Source organism: Myotis myotis, unplaced genomic scaffold, assembly GCF_014108235.1.
Source record: "Myotis myotis isolate mMyoMyo1 unplaced genomic scaffold, mMyoMyo1.p scaffold_m19_p_12, whole genome shotgun sequence".
In the NCBI taxonomy this organism is placed as follows: Eukaryota; Metazoa; Chordata; class Mammalia; order Chiroptera; family Vespertilionidae; genus Myotis; species Myotis myotis.
In genome coordinates this window covers 73,846,169-73,864,685 of record NW_023416316.1, presented here as the reverse complement: position 1 = coordinate 73,864,685, position 18,517 = coordinate 73,846,169, and the positions used below count along the sequence as shown (strand labels likewise).

Here is an 18,517-nt window from a genome sequence, read left to right as displayed (position 1 = left end):
TAATGGACTCTCCCTGGCATTTCTAACAGATCAGCCTGCCAGACACAGATACTGGCTTCTCCAGGACCCCGACACAGACACTGACTCCTTCCTGAATGCCTGGCCGACCCCTGCAGCGGGAACTTCCTCAGCTGAATCCCTCAGCTCAGGTCCCCGCCCCTCACCCAACCGCAGTATAAAAAAGCGCCCCCTCCCTGTTGGCGCGGATCCACGTGCCCTGTTTTTTGGGGTACGTGGGTGTCCCAGGGATGCAGAATAAACCTTCCCTTTCTTTCTTTTCTGATTCACTCGACTTTTTATTTCTTATGCAGCCTCCTGAGCCACCTAACCTAACATGTATATTTACACAGGAGTTATGAATTTCATTGATTTGTGAATATCATGGAAGATATTTGTGGGCTTATTATTTTGAGTCAGTTTTTCTCCAGCACCTAGATCAGCGGTTCTCAACCTGTGGGTCGCAACCCCTTTGGGGGCCGAACAACCCTTTCACAGAGATCACCTAAGATCATCGGAAAAAACATATATAATTACATATTGTTTTTGTGATTAATCACTACGCTTTAATTATGTTCAATTTGTAACAATGAAAATACATCCTGCATATCAGATATGTACATTACCATTCATAACAGTAGCAAAATTACAGTTATGAAGTAGCAACGAAAATAATTTTATGGCTGGGGGTCACCACAACATGAGGAGCTGTATTAAAGGGCCGCGGCATTAGGAAGGTTGAGAACCACTGGCCTAGATTTTGAGCCTCCCCTGTCCACTCCCTCCCACTCTTCCCCTCCCTTAACCCCCACCCCCCACCCAGGGAACAGGGCCTCATCTTTTAGCGGTAGGGAAGCAGCTCCTCCATTCAGGGGAGAAGCACAGCAAGGGTGCTTCTGCCACCTCCACCCACCAAGGTGTAGTAATTACTCTCCTCGATTTAAAACACAAAGGGATTGTTTTTGTTCCTGAGATCAGTTCTTTCTTCCCTCAGCTTGTTACTTGATTCTGTCATGCTGCCTCCCTTTTAAAATACATATCTTTTCTGATGTATACTTTGATAATGGGGAATTCACATTGATTAGACCAAAAGTTGGTGGTACTAGTTAAAATTTCACCTCAAAATTGAATAATTTCTTTTTCTATGTTGAAACTAATTCACAGCAATGATCAAGGCCTTTTGGGGGTTGTTTTCCTATTTGTGCCCACAAAAGTGGTTGAGAAATAATTCTGAGGTAACTAAGTTCTATTATCATCGCTGCATTTGTGAAACACAGGTTGTAGAACGTGTCTAGCAGAACTTGATTTCTTAAGCTTCCCCAGATGTGCTGCTGTTAGTTTGTTTTCCCACCTTTTCGGCTGTGGTGCTGAGCTGTAAAAACCTCCAGGGGGAAAGAGCCCACGCCAGTCCCAAGAAAAAGAGAGGATGGAGAGGGGGCTGTTGTAACCAGGGCATTTGCTCCCATTACTTGGCGAGTCACTGGGGAGAAACCCCAGGATTCGAGTAAACTGACAGCTTTACAGAAAAGGGGAGACAGCCAGAGTTTGGGGGTTTATAACAGATTACAGGGAACCCTGGCGAAGGGGTCCTGTCTTACGCTGCCCAGGGGGAACCCGCCGCGTGCTCCGGAGCGGAGCTGCAGAGCTCCTCCTGCGCTGTGTTTAGGCTGTTTTTAGGCGGCAGTTTGTCTGGGGTTCGATGGGATGTCCCCAAGGGCGTTCGGGGAATCAGACCTGGTGACCTCAGTGTGAAGAAGCCCTGAGAGGGTAGCTGTGGGCGTGGTGGGAACCAAGGGTTGTCAGAAAGGCAAAATTAAAACACTTGATCATTTTATAAATAAGACATTTATTTCTCTTCTTAAATTTTGTTGTTTTTACTGCTGATTAAAAACAGTTACAACCCCTTGGAATCTTCATTGAACATTTGTTGGCATATTTGTTTGCAGTTTGGAGTTGGCCTTTTGACTTCAGATAAGTTTGTATTTTGATATTGTTAGATATAAACTCAGCCCAGGAACGTTAACTATCTCATTGGCTTTCTCAGCAATGCCTGCGGGGGCAGCATCCCACCTGGTAAATGGAAGGGCCCCAGGCGCTGTGAGCAGGGAGGAGGAGGGTCCGGCAGTGGGTTATTTTGGGCGAGGTCTTTTGAGGCAGATACTTCATTGATGCTGACCTGGACATTCCGGACGGATCGGTTTAGAATTTCATTCCTGGGACGGCCGAAACTGCAGTTGCGTTAGGCATGAAGTCTTAGTGCGGCTTAGCAACTCTGACTCCATTTTGGGCCTGTTGTTTCTTTTTCATATCAGGCAAAGTTAATTTGGGGGGAGGAGTTTATATATTTTTGGATTTCAGATCTTTTCAGGACTTTATGCTCTCAGGTTAGCACTGATTTGATTGGTTAGGAAAGTGCCAGGTAAGCCTTTTGGACACCCACTTACGTTCATTCCTGGCCCAGCTAGAGGCCAGCTTGGCAGGAGGAGTGCAACTCTTGGCTGTAGCAAGGGTCGTTGCAGCCATGAAGGGCTGGCGAACGCGGGAGCATGGAACTGTAATGATGCTAGCGGGGAAACGGGAGGGAAACATTAAGAAAAGGAAATAGTAGCAAAGGAGTGTCGAGATGTAATGTGGATGGATACCTCACAAAATTGACATCAGAGTAAGTACGTGAAGGTTTTGATCTGACTGAATCCACTGACTAGAAATTTGTAGTGGGATGATGAGAATTCTCCTAAAAATTTATCTTCAGCCTTGACAACTTTTTCAGGAGTTGTTGAGGAATTTTGGAGTCAGTAAGGCTTTTTAGTGATTGCCTAGAGGACTGGGGGGGGGGGGATAATGTTAAAATAAACAGACAAAAAAGCTGGAGAAGAACTGTTGAGAAGCCAATTCCAAGTGCCTTACTAGTATTCTGCCTTTCACACTCTGGGCCTCCCAAAGGAATGATGCTCCCTTCATCCTCCTGACTCGAAAGGCCCTAACGGGGTGTGGAGGGGCGTGAGAATGAAGCACCAGCCCTTCTGTTCATTTTATCCTTCAGCACGAGCTTGGGCTTTACATGCAGACACTTAAAATGGGGTTGACATGCCATGCTCGCCGGGGCTTTGGCCAGGCGGCAGGCGCCGTCCGTGCCGTAAGAAGTGAGAGGAGCAGCTGGGCTGCTCATTGGTCTTCCGTGTCTTTCCAGGTATCGCACTTGATGTGGCCTCGTAAATGGATTTATCAACTACCCCAAATAGTAGAATCTTTGGTATCAAATTAGCGTGAAACTAAAAGTCTTTTTAAAAAAAAAAAATATATATATATATATATTTTATTGATTTTTTTACAGAGAAGAAGGGAGAGGGATAGAGAGAAACATCAATGAGAGAGATTGATCAGCTGCCTCCTGCACGCCCCCTACTGGGGATGTGCCCGCAACCAAGGTACATGCCCTTGACCGGAATCGAACCCGGGACCCCTCAGTCCGCAGGCCGACGCTCTATCCACTGAGCCAAACCGGTTCGGCGAAACTAAAAGTCTTTTGAATCACACTGTAAAAGAGCTGAAGAACATAAAGGATAAGTGAAGTTTTCTTTTGCAAAAAGATGAGTGAACCATCCATTTTACAAAATAGTCCGTCTGTGACGAGCCTATTGTGTAAGTCCGTGGCCGGAACCGAGCTAGCTGCTGGGGTGGTGGCGCTTAGCCTGTCTTTGCAGACATGAAGTCTTCAGTGGAAAGGTAAGTTCTTTTCATAACAAATTCATGACTAAGAAAATATCTCACAAATAAAAGTTTGGAACTTTCTCATTTTGTTGTTAAAAAAAAAAAAAGAAATGACGTCATGTACAAAACCCATATGTGTTCGCTTAAGAAATTTGGGACATTTTACTTGAAAAAGAAACACCTCTTTTCTATTTATCAAGTAGGACACGTGCGCATGTATGCGTGTTTACCGTGCTTTGTGTCCACTGGTATAGGTCCATCACCTGCTCTTTTCAGTGAGTGATCTGTTCTTCTGTTTTAGTACATGTTTCGCCATCTTTATACCCAAATTATATCCGTATTTCCCCTGTGAATCCAAAACATTCACGCCAATCCCCGACACAGGTGGACGTGGTGGCCGCACTCCTGAGCTCTCACATGTGGCCCCTTTTGCTAAGGCCGATTTATTGAAGGAACCATCCTTTTATCTTGTAGAATGTCCCACCTTTTGAATTTCTCTGCTTTTTTCTTTGTGATATTTTAAAACTTGTTTCTTCATTCTCTGTATTTTTTGTGAACTGCAAGTTGTACCTCTAGGCGTATGCATTAGGTAGTATACGTTGCATTACATCAGAAAACATAAAATGCCTGACTTATCATTAGTGATGGTAAAAATGACCACTGGGTTAGGTGCTAACCATCAGATCCCTTCCGTGTATGGTTTTCTCCTTGGGGCTTAAAAGTATTCTGTGTGGTATTATTTTGGATCTACCTGTAGTCATGTTTGGTTCCCTATCAACCATGCATCCAGTGCTTTAAACAATAGTTGATAATACTTGCCTGAATCAGTAATTTTATTAGGGTTTCAGGATAAGGTTTTTTTGAATTATTTCATTCATCCTTCATTTATTAGCTGGCTATCTTTTTCTTTTTTTAATCTTCTCCCAAGGATTGGTTTTTAGAGAGAGAGGAAGGGGCAGGGAATGAGAAAAACGTCTATCTGTTGCCTCCCATATGCACCCTAACTGGGGATCTACCCTGAAGCATAGGTATGTGCCCTGGCCAGGAATTGAACCCACAGCCTTTGGATGTCCTGGACGACGCTCCTGCCAGGACGGCTGGCTTTCTGTTATGGGATTTAGCTTTCCCTCATCCAGTTGGGGCTTTCTGGTCACCCTGTAACCAAAATTTCTACTGAAAAGACAGAATGAATGGTAATTTCCCTTTAATTACCAGTTTCCAAGTAAAGTGCTATATTAATAACCGTAAAACAAAATTTTACAGCCTGCTTTATTTCTTTTAAGGAATGTAGTATTTTTTTTTAATGTGTTTTTATTTATTTCAGAGAGAGGCACAGAGAGAGAGAGAGAAACATTGGCCAGCTGCCTCCTGCATGCCCCCTGTTTGGGGATCGAGCCCACCACCTGGGCATGTGTCCTGACTGGGAATTGAACCTGGGACCTCCTGGTGCATGGGACAACACTCAACTAATCTGCACCACTAGGCTACAGCCTGCTTTGAAATCATCCAAACAAAGTATTAGTGGGTTTTGAACTCATTTGGTAAACATCTTGAAAATGTGCAAGCATTTTCCCATTAGTTTTTAAGAACATCTCTGCGCACTTGGGAAGCTGGAAATTCACTAACCAAATGCACATCATTTGTGAGTGGGATTAGAAAAATGAGTGTAATCATTCCTGCATTTTTATTTATACATCATTTATGGTCAACTATCTTTTTTTAGTTATAGCACACATTAAACTCAAGAATTGAAATAGCTGAACTTACAACTAGGCTTTAAATAAAAAATTTTTAAATGAAGCATATCAATCACATTAACTGTTACATTTATTAATATTTAGGGAACAAAAAAGGTTCTTTTTTTCTTTCTGGTTAATCCTCACCTGAGGATATTTTTCCATTGATTTTTAAAGAGAGTGGAAGGGAGGGGGAGAGACAGAGAGAGATATCGATGTGAGAGACACACATCGATTTGGTTGCCTTCTGCATGCGCCCCGACTGTGGCCAGGGATCAAGCCTGCAACCGAGGTACATGCCCTTGACTGGAATCGAACCTGAGACCTTTCAGTCTGTGCAGGCCAATGCCCTATCCACTGAGACAAACCAGCCAGGGCCAGAAGGGTTCTTTAGCACAGTCACGATGTACAAAAATTCATTTTAGAAATAATTGTAACTATTTTTCTCTTTTAAAATTTTTATGTGTCCTTTAAATGGAGATGGTGTGCTATTGTACTGGTAGATACAAACATTAACTTCTAGTTGTACAAAAATTGTTGGGAAGAGGCCACTGGATGAAGCATAGGGGGTTTAGGTTCAGACTGAGCTGACTTTTAATTTTACTTACTGTATAACAACTTATGCAAAAATAGCATTTGACAAAATCCAGTACCCTTTCCTGATAAAAACTCTCAGCAAAGTGGGAATAGAGGGATCGTACCTCAACGTAAGAAAAACCCTATATGACAAACCTACAACCAACATCATACTCAGTGGGCAAAAACTAAAACCATTTCCCCTAAGAATAGGAGCTAGACAGGGATGCCCACTCTCACCACTCCTGTTCGATATAGTACTGGAAGTTCTAGCCATAGCAATCAGACAAGAAGAAGAAATAAAAGGCATCCAAATTGGAAAAGAAGAAGTAAAACTGTCATTATTCACAGATGACATCATATTGTACATCCAAATATTCCATCAAAAAACTACTAGACTTAATAATAAATGAATTTGGCAATGTAGCAGGGTACAAAATTAACATCCAGAAATCTATGGCTTTTTTATACACCAATAATGAACTCACAGAAAAGAGCAACTAGACAAACAATCCCATTTACCATTGTAACAAAAAGATTAAGATACGTAGGAATAAACTAAAAAGATAAAAGACCTGTACTCAGAAAACTCCAGGATGTAGAAGAAAGAGGTAGAGGAAGACATAAATGGATTCTGTGTTCATGGATTGGCAGAATCAACATCATTAAAATGTCCATACCCAAAGCAATGTACAGTTTCAATGCAATCCCTATTAAAATACCAACGGCATATTTCACAGACCTAGAACAAACTCTCCAAAAATTCATATGGAATAAAAAGACCCCGAATAGCCGCAGGTATGTGCCTTGTCCCGGAATGGAACCGGAAGCCTTTTGGTACACAGGACATTGCTCAGCCAACTAAGTCACTCCAGCTGGCCCTGATTTTATTTTAGGCAGAGTATCTTGTACAAATTAAGCATTCAGTAAATAGCCTTTTTCTTTTTCCTTGTTCTATCTACCATTACTATAACAAATCAGATTTCTGTAAAAAAAAGAAAGAAAGTTAACATTTTATATTACTGGTTATCAACCATCTTACTGTCCCAACATTTGTATTTTCCTGCAGATAATCAGTATTCAGTTCTTCCGTAGGTTAATGTACTTTTGACAGCTAGCCTGGGAAATTAACCATCGCTTCTAACATTTTTCTGTGGTTAAAGCATTCTGAGTTTAAAAGACACAGCAAACTGTTGTTTTCATCTAACGGTTCCTAGGTTACTTTAGTAAAGTGTTTATTTTATTATTATTAAATATGTTTTTAGAGGAAAAGAAACATTGATCGGCTACCTTCTATATGCGCCCCAACCGGGAATTGAACCCACAACTTTTGGTGTCTAGGACTCCGCTCCAACCAACTGAGCCACTTGGCCAGGGCCTTAACTTAATATTTAATGATGATCTTTTGAACCTGTGGTCCACTTTTTTCATGATGATTTAATTACTTTGGACCCGGATCAGTCAGTGCTGGGTTAAGGTGGCTGGTGGATACAGGAATCACTTGAGAAGTTAAAACAAGGGGAACAGAGGGGAGAGGATCTGGAAACAGTGGGTAAGAATCCAGTTTAGCAAACAGCAGTCGAGACTGGGCAACAGAGACTGGAGGACAGAACCAGGTGGACAGCCAGAGTCTTTGTAAACACCCATCCCGGGCAAACCCTCCCTGAGTGTCTGAACGGCGGGTTGAACAGCAACCAGGCAGCTGTAAAAGAACCAGGCGCCAGGGAGCCGCGGAGAGGGGCAGCGTCCCTGGGGCTCTGCCCGAGCACAGGCCTGCGGTGGAGGCAGCTGGCTGCCGTCGGTCCCGTTCATCACAACTCCCTTCACCCTGGTGCGCCGGCCTGACCTTCAGCTGCTCAGCTGCGTGGGGCACTTGGGGCGGTGCTAACGCGGGAAGGGGTGAGGAGCAGTGGCCCTCTGACCACACGTGCTCTTTGGTTGCAGACCGGTTAAGCTCTGGAGTTTGGATGCCCTTCTTGTTTCCGTGTTGTTGAAGGTAGCTGGTTTCTTGCCTATAAATAAGGCCGGGGCAGCAGGCCCTCTCCCGTCAGTCACAAGCAGTGTGATCGTGAGTGAGCAGCAGCTCCGAGGCCGGACAGTAGCAGCCTGCCAGCTTCACGGGACTCGGAGTGATTCTAAATAGCGGTTTGTTTTTCCCATGTTTAAAAATTAGGAGATTTCATGTTTTAAAATTAAGATTTTTTTTGTCTTAAAAAAATGTCTCCACCAATAAGATAGTATATCCTGTGCACTTTTCCTCCCGGCAGTTCCTCACATCTGTGAGCTGCCTGGCCTGGGGAAATAAGTGTTTGCCACTCCAGGCATCCAATTTCCTTTCATCTAAATTGGGAGTCACTGTACAGATGTACTAGATATGTATCTATACTAATAAAAGCCTAGATGGCGTCACACCCTCGCAATCAACGTCATCACAAGATGGCCACCACGAGATGGCTGCACGCACAGTGGAGGCGTGGCCTAGCAGCTGCTCCATGAGGTGAGGCCTGGGGCTACCATGGCTCCACACGCACGGTGCAGAGGAGGCCGGTCCTGGTAGAGGAGGCGGGTCCCGGCAGGGGAGGGCAGTTGTGGGCAATCAGGCCAGCAGGGGAGGGCAGTTGTGGGCGATCGGGCCGGCAGGGGAGGGCAGTTGGGGGCGATCAGGCTGGCAGGGGAGCGGTTAGGGGCGATCAGGCTGGCAGGCAGAAGTGGTTAGGGGCAATCAGGCAGACACGATACCATCAGGTCCTTGTCATGTGATCTGGCCGAGTGCCCTCGGAATGATAGCTTGGTTTCCCTGGGTCTGGAGTGAGGGGTCCACGAGGAAGCAAGGCAGCAGCCACAGTGCCTTTTATGATCTAGCCTCCAAATCAGACTTGGCCATTACTAACTACAACATAAGTTGCTTAGACAGAGACAACCAATCATGGTGGGACCCGTGGGGGTGGAAATGCCAGGAGATGGGCATTACGGGGGCGGCCTTGGAAGCAGGCTCCGCAGCTGTTTAATGTCCCTGTTGTTCACCAGTTGCTGCCTCCTATTTTCGGACAGCAGTGTGGAATCAGAGTGGCCATTCTATATGCATGGCTACTCATGAAAATAGACCAAAAGAATTTGAGACGCCATTTAGCTTCCAAATTGTCGGGAACACTGTGATGTTTCATGGAATTGCATTGATTTAGAGTTTACTGACTTGAGAATTTGTGTTAACAGAGGAGCCATTTATAGGATTTTTCTTAAGCGACAAATTTAGAATAGTTTCATTTGGGGGAGGCCTTTTGACTAGGAAAGCAGGTGAATGTGTGTAAAATTTAAAATGATAATTGTTAGCAAATATTTCTTTGCTAGTTGTATCTTAGTTCTTTGAGGCTGCTATTAACAAAATACCAGACTGGGACACTTAGAAACAACAGAACTGTACTCCTCACGGTCTGGAGGCTGGGAGTCAGATCAGGGTGACACGTGTTCTGCTGAGGGCTCTCACCTGTGGGAGAGGGCAGGTCTCTCTGGAGCCTCTTTTGCAAGCACCAGTCCCATCTATGAGGGCTGCACACTTCATGGCTAAGTCCCTCCCAAAGGCCTCGTGTACTAATACTTAGGATTTCAACATATGAACTGGCGGGGCACACACACATTCTTACCATAGCATTATGTAAATAGACTTATTATCTATTCGTATACAGGCATTCCTCAGCTGAATTTTGCTTGTTTTTTTTCCTTCTCTTTCTCATTCTTACTCATTTTCTTTGGTTGTATTTGTCCCAACTGGATTTAAAAGCTACATTTTTTAAAGTTCATCATTAGGATGTTTCCTCATAGGAAAAATTGTTATATTATTGTCTTTTTTGAGTTGAACTTGTGTTCCAAGGCTAACCCACAATAATTTAATGTATTAGAGATTATTTTTATTTTGGAAGTTAGAAGGAAATAATGCCATTGCAATATTAGTAAAGAGCAAAACCAAAGAAGTGCATTCTTGGGCAGGAGAAATTATCATTAATCTGGTGCTTAAGGAAAACTTTCTGTAATTTGAGAGAGGTCTCTGGATTTCATCGAACTAATTTACTTAAATTATGTGTGTACACACACACACACACACACACACACATACACACATACACACACGAGCCCTATTCTCACCTTCATTGGCCTCACGGTATCCTTTTATTTGCTTTGTTGTTGTGTTTTTTGTTTAAGGGTGGTTTATTTGGAAGGAGTCTGATAGGAAGTCCCCAAGTAGAACGAAGAAAAGACTGATGTTATCTATTACCTAGTAAGTCCTGGAAGAGAAAGGAGGCGTGTTGGAAACTAGAAGAAAATGAGGAAATTGGAGCAGGGGCCGGATTAAAAATGTTTTATTAAAAGATTTGTGCTCAGCTGGCGTGGCTCAGTGGTTGAATGTCAGCCTATGAATCAAGAGGTCACAGTTCGATTCCCAGTCAGGGCTCAGGCCTGTGCTGCAGGTTTAATCCCCAGCGCAGGGCGTGCAGGAGGCCGCTGATCAATGATTCTCTCTCATCATTGTTGTTTCTCTCTCTTTCTCCCTCTCCCTTCTTCTCTGAAATCAGTAAAAATATTTTAAAAAAATAATTGTTTTACTGTTTTTTCAAATAGTAATAAATTAGAAAGTTAATTGCTAGGTTGACGCTTAAAAGATGTAAATGTGGAGAAAGTAATATATAAGCAAATAGAAAATGTTGAATGAGATTAGATCTTGTGGTTAATTCATGATAAATTGTAATCTTGTATGAGTCAGTAATAGTATAATTGAAAATTTATCTGATACTGGATAACGAAGCAATTCTGGAATTGAGGTATTTGTAGTGCCTCCTGTGGGTTCGTACACTGCTGCAGGTAAATGTTAGAAATGCTGAATAATGAGTCATAGTTTTGTATTCTTTTTAGAGTAAATGGGATGAAATCATATTGAGAAACAGGCTATACATTGGGGAAATTTTCCATTTATGAGTCTTAAAACTGAAAATTGATAAAATATTATCTGGAAGCTAAGGGGACATGTCCTCTCAATTTCAAATATCCTTGCTGGGTCTTGGATTTTTATAATTTCTCTTAGTCCAGTGATATATTTATATCAGCTTTTTATCAATTATTTTAAAATTTCCTTTACATTGATTTAAGTTTGGTGAATCAGAGTCCATGTGGACTATAGTGGACTAACCACGAGAGTTACAATGAAACATAAGATATGGATCCGCACTTCAGAATGCTCACCATTTGCGGCGGGAACATCTCATGTATAATAAGTAATGGAGATAAAACTTTTGTAACTTTTTCAGTGACTTCTTTTTGCTACAGAGAATTTAAAGTGTTTTATGTAAAGCTACAATAAGCGTTAGAATGGAATCTGATATTGGTGATATATGTGCAAATCTAATGCTTGCAGCCTCCTCCCGCCTCCATACAGGGATTGGAAATGCCCTGCCCTGCAGGAAGGTTGTGAGTTGGAGAAGGACCTGTGCCTTCAGCCCTGGCCGCTGTGGCTCAGGTGGTGGGAGCGTGGTCCATGCGCCGAAGGGTCGTGGGTTTGCTTCCTGTCAGGGTACGTGCTCAGGTTTCGGGGTGCATGCAGGAGGCAGATCTATGTTTCTCTCCCTCCCTCCCTTTCTTTCCCTCTCCCTACCTCTCTCTAGAATCAATGAAAAGAATATCCTAGGGTGAGGATTTTTTTTTTTTTTTTTAAAGCTGTGTCTTCAGATAGAATGAGGGTCAGGAAGTCCTAGCAAACTTAATGGGGTGGGGTGACTTATTTAGAGGGATGCCAGTGAAATGCTCAAAGTTCCTAGAGAGGAGGAAGGGAGAATGATCCTGGTAAAATACTCTGCAACACCAGTAATGAGGAGACGGTGGAATAACATCTATAAAGTATTGCGGGAAAGACCGCAGACCAAAAACTGCATAAAACTGTATACATAGTAAAAAATGCTGGGGCAGAAAACAAGGCATTTTTGGAAAATGCAAGGAACACCAGCTGTGGATCTCGAATGGGATAGACTCTACTTGAAGTGCTCTAGGAGATGAAAGCTGAAACGCAACGTTCTCTGGAAGGTAAAGGAAGCGGTGTGGTTTCACAAGAAGTCTGTACAGAACGATGAGTGGTTACGTCTACTGGGTGGCGTTAATCAAAATCTTTGTTCTGCTTTTGTGCCCCTTTCCACCCATCCCCGTCCACCCCCCGACCCCATTCCCCACACACCTCTGTACTGTCACTTCAGTGGGTGTTTAGGAAGCATGCGCTCTGTCTAACATCCTGACCTAGAAAATCTGTTTTCATTTATTTGTTTAAATCACTGTAGGGTTTGTTTGTTTGTTTGTTTGTTTGTTTGTTTGTTTAAATTGATTTTTAGGGAGGGGGAGAAACATCACCCATGTGAGAGCAGAGCATCACCTGGCTGCCTCCTGCACGCCCCCTACTGGGGATTCAGGCATGTGTTCTGACTGGGACTCGAACCGGCAACCTTTCGGCACTCGGGAGGATGCCCAGCCAGCGGAGCCACACCGGCCGGGCTAGAAAATCTGCTTTTAAATTTCTCTACTTCCCTCCACAAACGGCTCATGTAGGTCACGGCTCTTATTGCAACAACAGAAACAGGCTGTGGCAGATTTAAACAAAAAGGGATTCACTGGCAGGGCTGGGTGACGGGGGCCCTTGGGAAGGCTGGGAACAGGCTCCGTCGGCCGCGAGAAATGGTGCGGAGCTTGGCAGCGACAGCGCTGCGTCTTCATGTGGAAGTAAATTGCCCTTTTCTTCCTTTCCAATGTAGGTTATATATCTGGGGAGAACTCCAGAAGAAGCATATTCAATATTAATGCTCGGCGATATAACCTACATTCCTTTCAGGTAAATATGAGATGATATGGTAAGTTCATTTAAGCAGGCCCTTGCCAGGAATACCGGGGTGCGGTGGTTTCTGCAAAAGGCAGACCTGGGAAACGGTCATGTCGGGGCGAGGGCAGGTGACCCGTAGGCGAGCCTGCTCAGTAGGTACACGGTTGGTCTTTCGTTGTGGGGCTGCCCTGTGTATTGTAGGGTGATCGGCAGCATCCCTGGCTTCTGCCCACTAGATGCCAGTGACACCTCCACCCCCACAACAAGTGTCAAAACTAAAAAAGTGCTCGGGCATTGCCCAAGTCCCTGGAGTGTGGTGTGTGTGGATGGCTCCACTGAGAACCACGCCCCCTGATGGGACCGTCAGAGGAGGGTCCTGACTTAGGGCCCTCAAAGCTGGTGAGGAGTTTGGTTCCCGGGGATTAAGAAATAAATTTTCCCACTAGTTAATTTCTGGGGTAAAAATGAACCCTTTTCTCCTGGGGACAAGGCAGCAGAGGCCGTGGGTGAGGCTGCTGACGCGACATCGCTACTAGAAAAACCAAATGGCTGTGCGCAGAGCAGCTCAATGAGCCATGTCTGTGCACGAGGGTGACGCCCCCATTCTCCTCTCACACTTACTGTATGATTGTGTTGAAGATCTTTGGGAAAAAAACTCTTTTCTTTAAATCAGATTAAGTTCTGAAAGTTTTTCTACCTGTTTACCAAAATATTTGACTTAACCATATAATGTAAATCAGTGGTTCTCAACCTTCTGGCCCTTTAATACAGTTCCTCATGTTGTGACCCAACCATAACATTATTTTCGTTGCTACTTCATCACTGTAATGTTGCTACTGTTATGAATCGTAATATAAATATCTGAGATGCAGGATGGTCTTAGGCGACCCCTGTGAAAAGGTCGTTCGACCGCCAAAGGGGTCGCGACCCACAGGTTGAGAACCGCTGATCTAAATACTTACATGGTGCTGAATGTGTAGTAAGTGTGTGGAATAATTTTGCTTGTTGCCAGCTGTATGGATAATCTCAAGTATCACATTATTCTTCCACTCGCAGGCCCGTAGGTTTAGGATTGTTGCATAAACCTCAAGTGCCTGGCTGAAGGCACGGGCTTTCCCGTGAAATGGGATCTGCCCTCATTGCGGACGAGCTTGGGGAGGCGTCTCCCTCACGTTCGGCAGCACCTCCTCCTTCAGTGACTTTGCAGGGCCAGCCACGGACATGCTCCACGGAATAGAGCTGTGAGGACAGTCTGCCGTCCGTCCTACAGTGACCTGTTGCACTCAGCGCTGTATATTAGTGTCTTAGTAAAGTAGCAGAATTACTCTGAACCCAGCGCCACCCCTTCCTCCTAGCCCACCATCACCGTAAATACTGTTATTGGAAGGGGTGGAAAGGGATGATGTTCTTTCCTAAACTGGAAAGTGCTCCATTTTCCTTCTCCGCCTAAAGTATAACGGCAACCATGTGCTTCGTTTAGAAAAATGCTTGCATTTTTGGTCCCTGAGTGACAGGCTCATCGATAAACAGTGACACTGGTGTTCTGCAGAGCGCTTCTTTAGCCTAGCCTCTGAGCGTTTATAAATGGGGTCATACAGTGTGCGTTTGGAGAGCTGGGATCTAGCTTTTTAAACGCTACTTAGGAAATTTGTCCGTATTGTGGCAGGTATCTGCAGCGCATTCTTTTTCTTCTTACTACTTTTGTAATAGGGAGTAATGGAATAGCATTCCATTCAATGACTTTGTCACCACTTACTTACATTGTCCTTTGGATATGTGCCTGGGTTATCTGAGGTGTTGGGCTATTATGCACACAGTATCCTGTGAAAGCTGTTATTCCTAAAAACTAGAACTTGACATTGTTTTGCAGTTTCTAAGCAAGACTCCATTGACTTGCATCCGATTTCCCAAGTTTGTTAAATGATCATAGTGCCAAGCCCCCTCTACCCGCCACGGCTTACATCCAGATTTGTAGCTGCCATGTGCTGTTTTGAAGAAGCCTGACTGTTTGGGTGGGGAAGGAGGTGTTGATGAACAGACATGAGTGGTTCTGTTGGCCATTCAGACAGTGCGACGTGTGAGGCAGAACTGCGCCGAGCCCGGGGGAAAGCTTGCCAGATCATCACTGACTAGGCCAGTGATGGCGAACCTAGGACACGCGTGTCAGAGGTGACATGCAAACTCATTTTTTTGGTTGATTTTTCTTTGTTGAATGGCATTTAAATATATAAAATAAATATCAAAGCCCTAGCTGGTTTAGCTCAGTGGATAGAGCATCGGCCTGCAGACTGAAGGGTCCCGGGTTCGATTCCGGTCAAGGGCACATGCTTGGGTTGCAGGCTTGATCCCCAGTGGGGGCCATGCAAGAGGCAGCCAATCAATGATTCTCTCTCATCATTGATGTTTCTATCTCTCTCTCCCTCTCCTTTCCTCTCTAAAATCAATAAAAAATATATTTAAAAAAATAAATATAAAAAATATAAGTATTTGTTTTACTATGGTTGCAAAGATCAAAAAATTTCTATATGTGACACGGCACCAGAGTTAAGTTAGGGTTTTTCAAAATGCTGACACGCCGAGCTCAAAAGGTTCGCCATCACTGGGCTAGAGCAAGGTTTGGCCCACAATGGGTTCTCCAAAAACATGCATCGGATGCATGTATCACGTTGTCGCAAAGACTGCGTCAACATGCCCTCCCTGGATTGGGTAGGAGCTGTCAGCTGGTTAAGAAGACAGCATCCTGGCTGAGAAGGAGACATGACTAAACACGTCAGGACGTCACGGGACAGTTCACCCTATTTCCACTGATAATTTTGATTTAGAGGAAACTACTTCACTTTCTTAACTAGCTTCTCTCCCTTAAGACATTGCTATTTCATGAGAAATTCTTTCTATGAAACAAGTATTTGTGTTGCTTTGTAGTCAGTGATCCTCAAACTGTACATCGCTCATAGTCACCTGCCCCACCCCTAGACCTTCTGACCCAGCAGGTCCGGGGAGCCTGGGCCTTGGTGTTTCTGACAGTTCGTGTGGCGCTGACGCCCCGGGTCCAGGGACCGCGCTCAGGATCGCTGCCCCGGCGTATTTTGCTTTTCTCCTTCCTGAATATTGTCAGTGAGCTGTTGGTAAAATGCAGACCTTTGCCGGCTTTAGAAGAGCAGCTTTTAAATTCCGAAGCTTACAACAGAGTGGGAGTTATAAGACGTGCGCCAGCCTCAAGCAGGCGGGCGTGCACATTCCTCCGTGACTCAGGCCAGGCCAGCCGGGAGCTCTGACACTGTGGGAGCTGAGAGGGACGCCCTTCCTTTTCCTCGCCGTTAGTTTAATGCTGCACTAACCACCAACATTCTTAAGGTTTGGGCAAGAATTAAACAGCTTAAATGTGCAGTTTGATTTCTCAGGTTAGTAATGTTACAACTAAGGCGGCAGTTGCAGCTCCAGGAGCCACCGTTCCACAGAAGGACGGACCGGATGTGCATGCCGAGAGGCGCGGGGGTTTGGCATGTCTAGGATGAGCATAACTACATTGATCTTAATTCCCCGGAGGTGCGCTTTGCAACGGCTCCGGGTAGTTGAAAGGAGAAGCGGGGGGGCGTGGAGGAGCGCCTTATTTTTCTGGACAAGACCCTCACTGGTGTGGGAGCCGTGTAGTGACAGTGTTGCTGAGTGTCGGTGCAGCTCTGGGCCGAGTTATCTGCAAACTGACGTTAGCACTTCCCAAGAGCAGGGTGATTCTGCTAAGGGTAGTTGATGCCCTAATCCCTGAGGTTTAGTGGTACTGTGTTCCTTTAAGGATCAGAAAGAAGTTGCCCAGTTAAATTGTTAAAAAGTGTAAAATTGTAAAAGCATAATGAGAGGAGAAAAGTGTGTTTCCGCTTGCACCTAGGATCTCAGATACTACCTTCTTTTTCCTACTTGGATGGAGATATACACAAGCACACATGCGCTTACATGCACACACACACACACACACACACACGCACAGAGATACATATATACAGAATCAAAAACCAGTCTTTCCTGGTAACAGTTCGATGCTGTATTTTCTGTATTTTGGGGAGAAAATTCATATACCTTGCCCTTTGGGGGCAGGGATCCATATTGTTGATTGGTAACTCTCGAAGCTCAACCATCAAAGCCCAAGCTCATCCAGAGAGATCGTTGACAATTTAGGAAGTGGCCATTATTGATCCCTGTTTATAAAACGGTATTTACTGGAGGAGGTAGGAACGGCAGTAAAATTTATATCAGTGACTTTTATTTAAAAACCAAACAACAAATATTCTTCTCTCCCCCTTCCCCCTGGATCTTGCTCTGAGCACGTGTTTGGTTTTAAATCCTAGTCAGCTTTGTGTTGAGTAAATGTACTGCAGAAAATTAACTGAGCTGCGCATTTCAATGCTCTTGGGATTTCAGAGACGCTGCCTATGGGAGCTGCAATTTCTTCATTACCCTTCTGGACTGTTTCCACGCGGTGAAGAAGGTAGGTGACTGCGGACGCCCCCACCGTTGTGCTGGGGAACGGAGCACCGCCCAGGGAAGACAGGTGTTCCCCCCAAAGACCTCCCACCATTTCCCCACTAACATGAGAAGGGCCCCCACTGGGGAAGTTTGTTCTGATTTGAGAGCGTCTGCATGAGTGAAGCCACCTGAGCAACAGTGGACAATCAGACAGTTAGGTAATTGGGTTCTAAATCCAGACTCGGCTTTGAGTGTGTTGTGACTTCAGAGAAAAACAGAATGGCAATAGATTACTGATTTCCAACTTCCCTTTGATTTATGTGTTTGCATAAGATACATAAATAGGATTCCCACCAATCCTATTTACGTGTTTATAGCACAGTGTCATACACGTGGTGTTAAGTCTTCAAGCAGTCAATTTCCATTTCACAGGATTTGAATAGCCATTAGTTTGTACACTGATAGCCCATTAGTTAATATATAAAACCAAGTAGCTCACTACTGAAAAGCTACTTTAAAGTAGCGCTTGTGTTTTATAACCAGGCTGCTTGCTTTTCTCTGACACCAGGGGATACCCTGCATATCACATTCCAAAGAACAGGGTCCCCTGGAGTTAGGGGCACAGCAGACCCGATTGTCACCCTCACTCTCTTGGATGTCAGGAAGCAAAAGAAACTAGAACGTGAAGTCACTGAACTATGGCTCAGTGACCTCTCGAGTGTTTATGGGATTGTAGTTCCAGAGGCCAAAGGAACCCAGCTTGACTCTTGTGTATGCTGGAATATGGTGGCTTTTGAGAGTTTTGACAGAAATGTTGTGGATTAAGATGAGAGGACTAATTAGTATGCAAAGTCAGAGATTGATTGTTCTACCTTTTCATTCTTTTGGGGTTCAGTCCAGCGCCTCTGTGAGGGGTGGAGGTGACTGAGGCAGCCCCCAGGCCTCGGTTTCGGCAGGTGATGGGCTCCGTCGGGAGAGGAGGCATGGCAGGTCTACGTGATCCCTCCTGACTGAGTTACTACCCATCAGATGGACCCAGGAAGCTGCTAATGTTGGCAGGTGCACGGTCAGGACCCTGGGCCTCCCTTTTCTCATCTCCCACCACCTTTCAAAAAATAGCAGAAAAACTTTGAGGGCCTGGGAAATGGTCTGTAACAGTGAATAGCTGTCTGTCATTAATTCTTGCCTT

General features: G+C 44.6%; 1 protein-coding gene across 24 annotated transcripts in view; it reads left to right on the top strand.

Moving 5' to 3' along the window:
- CDC14B (cell division cycle 14B) overlaps positions 1–18,517 on the top strand; it is an 87,252-nt gene that overhangs the window by 38,721 nt on the left and 30,014 nt on the right. For all 24 annotated transcript variants that reach the window (XM_036331432.1, XM_036331430.1, XM_036331433.1 and 21 more), the window contains 2 exons: positions 12,803–12,879; positions 17,284–17,350. In XM_036331432.1, coding sequence (XP_036187325.1) covers positions 12,803–12,879; positions 17,284–17,350 — 144 coding nt within the window. The remainder of the gene's footprint in view (positions 1–12,802; positions 12,880–17,283; positions 17,351–18,517) is intronic.